This window comes from Cryptococcus neoformans, chromosome 11, assembly GCF_000149385.1.
Source record: "Cryptococcus neoformans var. neoformans B-3501A chromosome 11, whole genome shotgun sequence".
Classification (NCBI taxonomy): domain Eukaryota; kingdom Fungi; phylum Basidiomycota; class Tremellomycetes; order Tremellales; family Cryptococcaceae; genus Cryptococcus; species Cryptococcus deneoformans.
In genome coordinates, this window is record NC_009187.1 from 664,020 (window position 1) to 676,780 (window position 12,761).

Here is a 12,761-nt window from a genome sequence, read left to right on the forward strand (position 1 = left end):
CGCCCTCACTTTGTGCCCCCGCCACCAAAGAATTTTCTAATATCTTCTTGTTTTTCGTCATAACTTTGACTACCAAGACCACCTTTTTGTCTAATCACCCCTTTCAAGTGGTCTGTGACATCCGAGCACAGCACTCTGATGACAAGTGGTTCGAGGTTGTCTGGATTCGGTGTGCTTGGGGGAGGTGCGGATGGTGCAGAAGATGGAGAGACGGGACCAGAGGGATCTGTGCTGATTTTGCTGGTAGATTCTGTTCTTGCTTCGTCCTGGCAGGATGTGTATGTAAGTCTCTAAGTTTACAATCAGCAACCGGGAATCACTTACCGCGTATCCAACCTCAGCTTTGGTCCATCCAGTCTATGGCGTAATGGTTAATTCTTCCTCAACTTCTGGCAGTTCTGGACTCGTTACCGCCACTTACATTGGTCATTCCTAAACAACAACAGGGTCAGTTTCCGTCTATCCTCGGTATATCGTAAAGTCTTGAACTTACCTCTGTAGCTCCATTCTAATGGTGCGTCCGTCTTCCTTCTCGCCATCAACGCACCCAAAAACTCAGAGTTGAAAATTCCATGGGCAACTACCACAACATGTTTTGACGTAGCCGGTCTCCCTCTACACTCTTTCAATATGGGTTCAATGAATTGCTCGACACTGCAACAATGGTAAGCTGATAATCGACATAAAGACACAAGAACCTACGCTTGGTCTGCACGTTTACGAACATCGGTCAGACTTTCACCCCCTGGGAACTTGAAAACCCTCCCTGGTTGTCGTACCCATCCCGAAGTTTCGCCAAACGGCTTCTGCTCGCCTGTTTGAAGTCCAGAATAAGCCGTAGGCACAGTAATACATTCCAACACCTGACTCACCCTCGCCAAAATGTTGTTCCCTCAAAAGTTCTGAGATTACAAGAGGGGGCTTTGGGTCTGCTTGGTTCTTTAATATTTGCTGGGACTACGAGTAGTTAGCATCGGCCATGGATACGGCCCAAAAAGCGAGTACTCTCTCAAGACTGGACGACGATGACACCCCTTTTAAGGACCAAAGCGGATTTGTGATAAATCTGCATGATCCGGGAAGCAGGCGCTCCTTGACATGCTTTTAAGGTGGAGAGAGCCTCACTTACAGTCCAATGAGCTCTTTTGAGGTCAGAGGCAAAGATGTAATCGAACTTGGTGTCCTTCAAAGATTCACCTAATGCTTTGGCTTGCTACAACAATATAACAAGGTTAGGCTAAGTCAAGATCCCAGGTGAGGAAGTCAATATATGACAATTCTCACGTTCATACCTACAGTTGCCTGGTAAGCGCTGCTATGGCTTCGATTGATTTGAAACTCACCATGTTGCGACAAAGGCGCATCGGACCAGCCAGCCCATAAAGGCTTGAGATTATCTAGCCGTTAGAGGCAATCAGTTTTAATTCGCATTTCACAGTATAGCCTTCTTCAAAATAGAACTATAGGATATCCTTTATACAGGTTAAAACATACCTGTCGATTCTCCATGCCTCACCTGCTCAGTGGAACTGTCAGTTCAAGCGGGCCGCGAAGAAAGGGATGGACGACGTACAATTGTCAGAGTAATCATATTTCGGGCTCTACGTGTATGTTGTCTAGATAGCGAAGTAAAATTTCTGTTCATGAGGGATATAGTGGTGATTCAATGGAGCTCGAGTCGTCTGAAACCGTCGGAATTGAGTCGAGCCTACTGGTCGAGATTGATGTAACGCACTGATGCGGTCCGGACTTGTCGGCTATCATCGTCACTGGGCTATTATACGCCGGTTATCGGATTCAACAAGGTCACTAATAGGGGCGCTTGCCTCGGGATAACGACTTGGATGAATGCATCACCCCTCAAGTAATTATAACGAGTCTTATGCTTAGTTCATTGTAGATGCATAGGGTTGCATTCATTTCCCAATTTTCTTCGCCGAAATACCTAATCTTCCTCGTCCGACATCAACTCGGCCAACTCCCTCTCTTCTTCTTCTGTTAAACCAACAGCATCCTTCTCTTCAGCTTCGTCGCACATCAGTTCTGGGGGGTTCAGGATATCTGTGTAATATTATCAGAAAGTGCACTTTGATATACATGATAAAACTTACCTTGAACGGTCCAAGTCCGTAACGTCGCGTCTAAACCAGCACTGACAACAACTAGTTCAGGCTTGCCGTCTCGTTCTCTAAGGTAAGGCTTTATATCTGACACTTCAGCACAGTGGCCTTGAATGGTTCCTTTAAGTCTGTGAGGTTGTGATTCAATGTCCCACACCCTGATATCTTCATCTTCCGATCCAGTCAAGACAAGCGAATGTGCATTGGGAAGGGCAAAAGATGTCAAGGGAAGGATAGATTTGACATATGAGTTGTGGGGAATGGTGAGTGCTGAAGCATTTGTAAAAGGGTGAAGTATAGCCATTTTGTCCATAGACACTAAGGGAAGTCAGAAGACCAGTGCGGCATGACTTTAATTATAACCTACCACTCCATAAACCTTCCTCCGCAACGACCAACTTTGCAACACTGGTCTCATGTCCTAGTACATCCTCTTGGTATACCAGCTTGCCTTGCTCAACTTTCCATTTCTTAATCACACCGAGAGAGTCACCAGTCCAGACTGTGATTGTTCCCATTGGCTTGCCATCCTCATCCACATCTGCTTTCCAAGTCGCGCACTCCACAGGTCTTGTGTGCTCCTTCAAAATCTGACTACTCCTTGCACTGCCATTGCCTTTGAGAACCTCGGACACATCCCATAGTCTGCACGTTCTATCGGATGAAGTCGATAGCAAAAGGGGAGGGGAGCAGGGGATGACGGTGAGGGACTTGATAAAATCGGTGTGTCCCTCGATAGTCTGCAGGTGCGCGCCAGTGTCGATATCCCAGACACGAACGGTCTTATCCCAGGAACCCGTGAGCAATATATCGGTAGGATTTTCCCCTTGTATTCTCATCAACGCCACACTGGTTACAGGACCTTGGTGGCCGCGATATAGCCGAATGGTCTTGCCTGTCTACGCATTGTCAGCTGGTCTGCGAATGACTAAGCGAAGGAGAGAGATAAAACGCACCTTGAGGTCGACTCTTCTAGCTTGCCATCCACTCTCGGCGGTGAAGGCATCGTTGTCCCTAATTTCGAGAGCAAGTACCTTGCTGGACAAAGTGATAGGGCTGCCGATTTTTTCGGCGGCTTTAAGTTTGCGTTCTCGAGAAGCTGCTTGTTTTAGTTGGGCGGTTGTTTGGAAGAGGTGGCCTGGATCGGAGGTCTGCATGACGGAATGGGTTTTTTGGTTGATAATGGGCGAGTGATGGAAAGCAGTTTCAGATGATCAAACAATAAAATGCGAGGAAATAGATGATCACGACGAACGTTAACGATGGTCATATTTTTGTTCTGACAAAGCCGCGTCAACGTCGCGTCTCTTTGATTAGATTATTGATTATGGTTTTGTAACGGCGATGAGTGAGCCTGTGGGCTGTGATGGTACACCAGCGCATCTACGTACACCGGCCCACCGTTGTTCGTTGCAGACCAACTTAACCCTTTAACGAAACCTCCAATAAATATTGATTTAACTTGTTTTTGAGATCCTATTGTTACAGGAGTACAAGGCATTTACGCGCTAGTTACCATTGGCTATACAGAAGATGTTGTTGTTGTGTCGACGACGAGGACGGCACATACGCATACAACATCACAACTAATACTACTCGTACCATGCACTTTTCATTTCTCATCATTTATGTCCTTGGGACTTGTTGATATTAGACACTGTAATTTTTGGTTCCCAGATATTAGTCAAACTTGGAGAAGAATAATTTTAAGAAGCAAGAGGAATGAACAGCAGAATATCTCGATTTCTACCATGTTCATTACGACGACCTCTCTTCTTCTCCTTTCAGCGAGTTTGAGCGCCTGTTTCTTGACAATTATCACATGATAGACGGTTGGGAGACGGTTGACATAGCCATGGCACATGATGAGGATTCTGCAGCTTTGTAGAAAATAAAGAAGATTGCTCATGCGCGAGAGCTTGAGCGAGGCCGACCTGAGCAAAGCGAGAAGGCCAGTCGTGCGTTGTCTACTAAAGGATGGGAGATGTTTTAGAGCACACCGCTCGGCAGCATTGTCAAACTGGTATAAGAATGGCAGGTGGTGGTTTTGCTCGAATTGGGGACACTGCACGCTGCAGTGCGAGCTGCTCGTCGCGTTAATAGTTGACTTTGCTTAGTAGTCCAGGCATGTCTTACGTCCGTTTTCGCTTCTCTAAGAAGGACAGGAAGAGAAAGTGCGGTTGCCATCATTACCCGATCTTCATCCTTACCTTACCGCTTGGCGTATTCTTGACATCCTTGCTTGGCTATGAATTATGGATTGCCAATCATTTTCTACTTACCAAGATGTATGCACGAGGCATAATTTGTAAAGCTGTGGAGGGACTGCGGCTTTTTTTATCGACTTGTGAGCTGTGGATCAAAGGAAGGATGATCCAGCAAAGGATGAAGCATGAAAGTAGTAGGACTATAGTAGGTAGTAAAACCGTGTGCGATAAGCATGCATCATCATACCGCTTACCATTTTGTTTCGCTCTTATTAGACCGTTATTGCCATCAAATGCCCCGCAAGGCCTCGCAAATCCTGGCAAGGATACGTAAAAATAAGAAAAAAAGAAACAGCGCGAAGAGTAACGAAGTGCTTGCAGCTAAATAATAGATAGCTGTCCGTTCTCTTTCATGCCCATAAAATAACCAATATAAAACGAACGATCGACTCTACCGTTATATGGAACCAATCACTCGCCGGTGATTATCAATAATCCCCGTCGTTGCAAGGCACAAGAACAGAAAAGGAAAGAGTAGATCAGAGCGGTGAAGGATGAATAAATTAAAGCAAGGACGCGTCGCTCGCGATTCATTGTCCCCTGACCCTGCTGCGCCCTGCTCCCTGCCACGCGTCTCATTTCTGCGTTTCTGGTTTTGCCGGCATCCAGGAATCCACGATGCGAGATCCGAGACGTCGGCTTGTCGCTTGTTGTAGATTGTTTTTCCTTTTTCCCTGTCTCCTGTCTCCTTTCTCCTGTCTCCTGTCTGTTAGGGCTATTATGTTCCCCCAACCGTCTGCTGTATTACCTCTGCTGTATTAACATACAGCAGGCGAGCATACCGAAACAACTTGACATTTCTGATTGATACATTCCTCATTCTTGCATGTTTTATGTCCTTGGGCTTCTTGGTATCTGTTTTTTGCATGTCTCTTTGTGCTTCCCTTCCCCTATACTATACGCTCGCATCGTCAGTTTTGTTGAATTGAACATATGTCTGAAGTTTGGTATGTGGCTATTATTACCCATTGACGTTTGCAACGATACATCCATAACGGTTTGCTCAATGACATTGCCATGCGCTCTGTTTACGATTCAGGACTGCTGACGACCAATGAGCCTCCGCCTACTCCGCCCCCGAAAGGAAAAGTAGCAGTAAGAAATGGGAAATGGCAAGTGAGAAGTGAGATTGCCGAACTGTGGTGAACATCAACCAAGTTGCAGCTTGCCGCAGCAGGCATAACGCGTGCCTGGCCCTTGCCCCTTGCAATCGACAGTGCAGTCAAGAGACAACAATAATAAATTAAGGGAAGAAGAACAAAATAAGCGACAATTAAATCGAAAATCGAAAAATTACCGAACAATGATTATTTCAGCAAAAGCCCAAGAAGGGAGAAAGAAGGCGTGAACGGGCCGAAAAATCGGCAACGGGCATCCCAGAAATTCAACACTCAGCAACCGGCTGCCAAAGCAACTGTTGTCATGTCCAACAAGGTGCGACAAAGTCTAGTTAGAGCAGCGAAGCGGTCATACATGCAAGCAGTGCATGAGAAGTCTGCTACACTGTCCGTTGTTGTAATCTGCGTCGTTAATAACAAATACGCCGACGACAACATGCATGCAGCATGCGGTAGACAGCAGCCGTCAGGACCGGTATCAGGTCGATTTATTGGATGACACTGCACGGCGCCCACTATTTTTTTTTTTCCGGATGGTGGTTCACTGTTTTCTCGGACGCTGGTCCCCTTGCCCCTTCTTTCGTCCGCCGTTTACGCAATAGCAACTAACCGAGATCCAACACATGTTGGTGTTGCCCAGGAACGTGGTAAAGAGGGTGAAAAGTTCCGGCACCACGTGTTTTACGTAATAGTATGCCCATATCAAATCCGATACCCGACGAGCTGGTGCGGAAATACAGGATTTTAGGGATTAGAATTCATCCGGTCAGGCACGACGCCAGGATCTACTAAGAACAAGGGCCCTGTAGTCCGAATTGCCAGGGGCCCAAATGGGGCAGGAGAGCCGAGGTGCGTGGTTGGAGCTGGGAAATTCAGGTCATGTTTCAGGAAAAAGAGCGGATCCCTGGGAGCTAAGGAGATGATCGAGAGATCGCCCTGGAGTGATTGAGCCTGATCCAACCAGAGATGGCCGAATTCCACCTCCGTAGGCGGTTCGGGGGTGGTGATAGGGTGGAGAAACGAGACCACTTGCACTTAGAATTATTGGTGGAGTAGTTAGTTAGTGGTGCGTGGGGCTGTTATGTTCGTATATTAACATCTTCCCACTGCTCCATCCCTTCTCCTTCTCCATCGCTATCCTCTCTGCCACTGCCACCCACAGCCACACGACCAAATGTCCCATTCCTCCAACTCTTCCCTTCTCCAACAGCACCGCCCAGAATCCCTTCCCCCCCAACTCCCAGACCGCACTGTAGCCATCTCTCAAGCACAGGCTCTTTGGCTCGAAACCCACGAGCGCACCCAGCAACTGCTTTGCAAGTCAAGAAGTCGTGACCGTGAGTATGCAACGGCATCAACATCACCACGCATGCTAACTATTTCCAGTCCTCGTGCCCGCAAACAACGACTCTACTCTCTCCCCCCAATCCTCTTTCTCGCAACTTAGCTCCTTCTCCCAGCCTGTGGCTTCCAGCTCTACTGGACTCAAGTACCTCAGCATGGAGCCTACTTCAAAAGAATTTGTCGACCACGCCGTTGCAGACGTTCACTCGCCCCTGTCCGATAGTTCCGAAAATATCCAAAGCTGTGTCAGCTTACTCGCGAATGCCCAAGTTACTGCGATTGGCGAGGCCATGAGCAAGAAACGATGGCAGGTATGTTTATATCCTTCGTAATTTAACTATGAATCTGGCTGACGCGATGCATTAGCCCGACGCATCATCAGCACTTTGCACTTTCCCCTTGTGCACTGCCAATTTCGCTCAGAGCAGCTACTTTTTCCTTCGCCATCGACGCCACCACTGTCGCTTGTGCGGTCAACTTTTCTGTGGTGCTCATTCTGCTCAGCGAGCTCCCCTCATCCACTCCACCCCCTCTGGACGTGCCATCGTCCAGGCTCGTGTCTGTGACATGTGTCTTCCCCGTCCCGAGTCATCCGACGCGCCTTACCCTACCTTGTCCCAGCCTAGAAAAATTAGCTCTACTGAGAGCGAGCCACTTTCATCCGACGCTTCCATCCTGGCGACTCCCAGCGATGATGATGTCGCTATGCTTTCCTCCAATATTGGCAGCAGTATCCTTCGCGCTTCGGCCACGACTGAGCATGCTTCTGTTGCCGACGTTGGCGAACAACTTGCTCCTATCGAGGATTGGATGGATCGCTCCGGTGTCCTGTCCCTTTATCCACTCGCCGTTAAGCCCTCGCATTCTCGTTCCAAGCACTCCAGCTCCCCTGCGCCTTCCGTCGCTCCTTTGTTTGCACCTTCTCTCAAATATAGACGAGCCGCCAAGGAGAAGGAGCTCGCCAGACAGACTCTGAGACAAAGACGACTCGGAAAGGATGACTTTTGGCTTCCTGAAAACTGGGGATACAAGCGAGAGGACTTTGACCCTACATGTAGAGACGATGAAAGTGAAAAGACAGTCGGTGGCGTTGTAGAAGATGGACCTATCAGGTTCAGAACCAGGGTTGTTACCCCTCTGGCTACTCCCTTGCGAGTTTAGATCAAGTTTGGATTTATTTCGGTATCGCCTATTAATATGCTTGTTGTATAACCTCATTTGTATCGTACCACTCATCAAATCCCTTTGTTATACAACATTACCTTGCTACAACTATAGTTGCTATCTTTACTGCACATGTATTCTGCATAGAATTATTACCTATGATGTGCTTTCTGTCGCAATATAGCTAATTGTCTTTGAAAGCTCAGCTTGCTAGATGACAAGAAGACGCGATCAACAAGTAGGCGGTGCAAATGCGTGGGGAAAGGCCTGTAGCGCCAGCTTGGCAAGTGAAAAGAGATGGCGAGTAGAAGAAAAGAAAAGCGAGCGCTCCGATGACAAAAGTCCAGTCAACCATAGGCTCGACACAAGCTCACGACGGACGGAACGCGACAACATGATGGCGAAGAAGCATCAAGCACATCGAGTAGCGATGCGATCTTCTAGCTGTTTTCTAAGGTCTCAACCACTGCTGTTTTTGCTTTGCTGCATCCTAATGAGTCACATCCTCCCTCTGTACACAAGCGTGGCTTGACCAACTTGACCTGCACAGTACAGGTCATCTGGACCAGAATAAGCAACTGCAATATCTCTTGTGGATAATCACAACGATACTTCTAGTGTACTATGGCAGGCATCTATAGTGAGTCCAACCAGCATGATATGAACTAACTTGCCTAGACGGCCATATCTTGGAATTTCCGTTCATTCGGGTAGACTCTTTTGTCGCTCCGCCAGCATCTCATCGACCTCAATGGCTTATCCCTCGGCCTTTCTCGTCTCCATCTGAACCTCTTGAATTTTATCAACCTCCGCGAGCTCAACTGTTTCTGTTGAGCCACACACATGCCGATCATGTCGTGGGACTTACTTCAGATTTTACAGGACATATAATATGCTCCCCAGATACAAAGCGGATGTTGTTGGATCTAGAGCCAGAGAGGGAGAGACAATGGCTGGATAAAGGGATTAGAGAGATCAAAACCAAGAGATTTGGAGGATTGGCGGCGAAAAGAGGGATTCATGGGAAGGTAGTCGATCGTATAGTGGGTCACCTATTTTTTCAACATCCACTGGGCTGATGACAGCAGGAAGCGTTGCCATATGGACAACCTAAAGTGTTCACTTTAGGCTACGAAAGTGAGAAACCTCAGGAGATAACTATAACACTGTTGGATGCCAACCACTGTCCTGGATCGACTATGTAAGTCTCATTACCTGTGCATAAACCGAGGCTGAATAAGGGTTACGCTGCAGGTTCCTCATAACGTCTGATAAAAAGGCTGTCCTTCACACAGGTGACGTGCGAGCAGATACAAGGTTCATTGATTCGTTGAAAAGGAACCCAATCCTTCAAGAGTTTCTTGCTCCGGCTTCCGTGTATCAGAAAGCCAAAAGTCTTGTTGGAGGTGGAAGAAGAGTGTTGGACAGGATTTATCTGGACACAGCAGCAATGTAAGCTTCATCTGTCAATTAGTCCTGCGGCTAACGATGGGACAGACTGGGAACTGGTGATATGCCGGATAAGGAGCCGGTCCTACAAGAGCTGGTAAAAATCATGGGTCTTTACCCCGAGGATACTACCTTCTTCCTCAATACTTGGTGTTTTGGCTGGGAAGATGTTATCAAAGAGGTAGCGAGGTATTTCAATGAAAAGGTAGGCTTCCTCTGCCACGCCATGTATCAGTTGTCTTATGTTTGCGCTGTTGTACAGGTTCATGTCGACAGGTATAAGAGGCAGATCTATTCTGCCGTCAGATCTGATCCTTTCCTTCTCAATTGTACAACTACCGACCCCCATGAAACCCGATTTCACGCATGTGAACGCTTCGCCAAATGTGTCGCCTGTCGTCGATTTGATGATGAGAGCGGCAAACCGGTATACAATCTGAACAAGATGATTGTACATGTGAATATGGTAGAAGTGAAACAGGTAGGCTGGGACAGTAGGAGGCAGGGGTTTATGGAAACATTGTTCAAGGCGGCTGGAAAAGGTGGTCCTTGGCCACTCAACATTGTGAGTTTAAATTACGTTCTCCTGGGGAAGCTTTACCTCATCAATGATTCATCAGGATATCCCCATCTCACGCCACAGTTCTCTACCTGAATTACAATCACTTGTCAAGCTGTTTAAGCCTTTGGGTCTCACCCCCAATACTGTCGCCTCCTATGCCAAAGGTTTGGACTACTATCTCTTACCTGACCTATTCGAAGACTGTCTCTCCCCTGGAGGTTATGAGCGTATAGTAGTCGAGCGGGATCATTACCTTGGGCAGGTGTATGGTAAATGGTACACAGAGGGCCTGAATAAGCTTAGGCAACAAGGTTTTGGTGTCTACCCCGACATAGATAAAATAGAAAGAGAGGATTACTACTACAAGCGAGAAGATTATCTTCCCGAAGATATGGTTGCCGAGGGCTCCTTAAACGGTAAGGCACAAAAAGTACTTGGCGCGACAAGGACGGACATCTCGATGGATCAAGTGAGCCGCTTGGGAGGACTGCCTTCGCTCAGCCCGAAAGAGATTTACAATCGCGCTTTACGACTTATGAATCAGGCTCTCGTAGACAATTCGAAGTCGGCGGCCATGGACAGGAGCGGTGAGTGGGAGTATGATACTGAAGAGGAATCAATGGGGCGGAGAAAGCGGAGAAGGAGGTTTGCCAGTTCGCCATACGAGTCATCACAAGAGATGATAACAGAAGCTGAGAAGCAGGAGGAGGGCATCCTTTGTGCAACACACGAGGAAACGAGAGACGAGATCGACATGAAGCCGTTCGTAGATAACATTCAAGGGATACCCGCTCCAGAGGTTGCCATTGATCGAGCTCAAATTCAGCCAACATCGCCATCCAATGTCAAACTACGCCCACCGAATCCAAATCTGGTCAAAGTGAAACTTGAACCCGTATCTCCTCGAGCGCCTTTACATACTCTTCGGCCGAATATACATCATATCTCTGGGGTTTCGATGAGTGACAAGCTCCCTATCACAGCTTCTTCCAGTACAAAACCTCCAGGCGGCCGTAAAAGAGACTGCACTGGATCTCCATACCCCTTCTCAAGCCAGAGCAAAATGCGAGGAAAGCGATCGATGAGTAAAGAAGAACTTGAGAGGATGCGAAAGCGATTAGCCGAGGGCGGGGGGCCGGGGCTAGGGAGGGGATTAGGACGAATGAAGAGAGCGGATGCATAGGGATTGGACATTTGCTGCGGGTCATCATACATGTCACTCATGTCACTCATGTCACTATCTGTTGTTGTTTTTAGGAGATGAACAATTAGGAAATGAACAGTTTTATGTCAGGGGGGTTGTCGTAGTCAAAGAAGGTTGAAGGGGAATTGCATTTCCCCTTTGATATAAGTAATGACAACACCCATTACACAAGACCATATTCTCAACGTTCCGTGTTGAAGTACATACTAAAAACTTAAGAGTCTTACAACGTCAACTGGCTCCTCGGCAATAGGAATTTATCATGATAAAAAATGACCAACTAAGATCAGGATCTACTCTCACCGTCCAAGTACCATCTTACGTTATTATATATTAGACTACGCAAACCAGTAATCAACCATTATTACGCTCGGAAAGATGATATGATGTTTGCACCAAGATGTTTTCACCAAGGGGCATCGAACCTGTTATCGTCGATTGCTCCACCTTTATCTTTAGCTCCTAATTCACCTCCCATCTTTCTCTTGATTCTACTTTTCCTGCCACCAAGGGATTTGTAGGCCTCTCTCGCAGCCAGCTTACGCTCAGTGGAACTTGGAGCTTCCCCACCGATAGCCTCCCAACGTGAAGAATTTCCACTCCCAAGACCAGCGTAAGAGTGACTCCCAGTTGGAGTCGAGAAGCCGGAAGAGTGTAAGCTTGCAATATCCACCCTACCTCTGTCTGGTTCTGGCTCGGCAGTTGGGTCTGTCCGTTTGAAAGTGTGCTTGAACTGTGATTTCCACTCCTTCTTGCTTTCTATCTTTGTCCACTGAGGCTGCGTGGAGGTAGGTATAGGAGGTGATGGAAGTGACGAAAGACGGGGAGATTTGTCGTAAGGATCATAGAACTCGATCTCCCCCTCGATTTTGCGAGTTTTGCCTCCTGGAGTTTCTGGGGTAGTTATACGAGGAAGTAGCAAAGCGCGATTCTGAAGGAACCATACTATCAAGCCCATTTAGAAGTGTAAATGGAGCAGAACCGTCCTAGTTGCTCACCATAGTTTAAAGTAGAAGACTTGTGCCATCTCTTGCAAACCCGGTCGCATCGCGCTAGGGATCTGATGTCAAGCATTAAGAAGATCCTCACGGCCAAATGCGTTGGCAATGTTCTGAGCTGAGCAAGCTTGTCAGCTTCATCAACTACTCTTTGTCTTGCTAGGCTACTCACTGGATCTTTTGATTTCCCTCCCAAAATGCTAGGTAGCTTGGTACCTCCTCTTCCACCAACTGGGGTGGCAGGCCTCGTACCCCTTCCAACTGCAATTAGTTCGTCTTCGTCAGCCTCCCAGTCAGACATTGGCGGGGTCCCGCCAGGGGATGATAGACGCGAAGAAGTGGAACCGGGGGAAGACGGGGGATGAGGCGTGTGTGATTGCTGGTGGATCTGCTGGGAGACGTGGAGGTTTTGGAGAGCTGTTTGAAGTAAAGATGAAGTTGCCATTGTCAGGTTATTAGTTGAAGAAAGTGGATAACTGAGATATAAATGTGAATGCAAAACGGAGTGAATGATGGCCATTCACAAATCTCTCAA

General features: G+C 47.5%; 5 protein-coding genes across 5 annotated transcripts; 2 read left to right on the forward strand and 3 right to left on the reverse strand.

Annotated features, from left to right (window-relative positions):
* Window positions 1-5: 5 nt before the first annotated feature.
* CNBK2290 (hypothetical protein) lies at window positions 6-1,591 on the reverse strand (the record flags this gene model as incomplete). Its single annotated transcript, XM_767765.1, has 11 exons — window positions 6-266; window positions 325-357; window positions 422-432; window positions 494-654; window positions 703-814; window positions 873-957; window positions 1,130-1,213; window positions 1,285-1,292; window positions 1,344-1,397; window positions 1,495-1,516; window positions 1,574-1,591. 11 exons carry the CDS (start codon window positions 1,589-1,591, stop codon window positions 6-8), a joined length of 849 nt encoding a protein of 282 aa, XP_772858.1.
* A 354-nt stretch (window positions 1,592-1,945) lies between these two features.
* Window positions 1,946-3,277, reverse strand: CNBK2300 (hypothetical protein; the record flags this gene model as incomplete). The annotated part of the gene is made up of 4 exons (XM_767766.1): window positions 1,946-2,061; window positions 2,112-2,438; window positions 2,488-3,019; window positions 3,077-3,277. 4 exons carry the CDS (start codon window positions 3,275-3,277, stop codon window positions 1,946-1,948), a joined length of 1,176 nt encoding a protein of 391 aa, XP_772859.1.
* A 3,402-nt stretch (window positions 3,278-6,679) lies between these two features.
* On the forward strand, window positions 6,680-8,010 carry CNBK2310 (hypothetical protein; the record flags this gene model as incomplete). The annotated part of the gene is made up of 3 exons (XM_767767.1): window positions 6,680-6,842; window positions 6,892-7,160; window positions 7,216-8,010. The coding sequence occupies 3 exons, from the start codon at window positions 6,680-6,682 to the stop codon at window positions 8,008-8,010; spliced, it is 1,227 nt and encodes a 408-aa protein (XP_772860.1).
* Window positions 8,011-8,637: 627 nt separating this feature from the next.
* CNBK2320 (hypothetical protein) lies at window positions 8,638-11,207 on the forward strand (the record flags this gene model as incomplete). The annotated part of the gene is made up of 7 exons (XM_767768.1): window positions 8,638-8,653; window positions 8,692-9,056; window positions 9,102-9,214; window positions 9,268-9,465; window positions 9,511-9,667; window positions 9,725-10,027; window positions 10,083-11,207. 7 exons carry the CDS (start codon window positions 8,638-8,640, stop codon window positions 11,205-11,207), a joined length of 2,277 nt encoding a protein of 758 aa, XP_772861.1.
* A 427-nt stretch (window positions 11,208-11,634) lies between these two features.
* On the reverse strand, window positions 11,635-12,746 carry CNBK2330 (hypothetical protein; the record flags this gene model as incomplete). The annotated part of the gene is made up of 3 exons (XM_767769.1): window positions 11,635-12,173; window positions 12,227-12,344; window positions 12,399-12,746. The coding sequence occupies 3 exons, from the start codon at window positions 12,744-12,746 to the stop codon at window positions 11,635-11,637; spliced, it is 1,005 nt and encodes a 334-aa protein (XP_772862.1).
* Window positions 12,747-12,761: the final 15 nt, after the last annotated feature.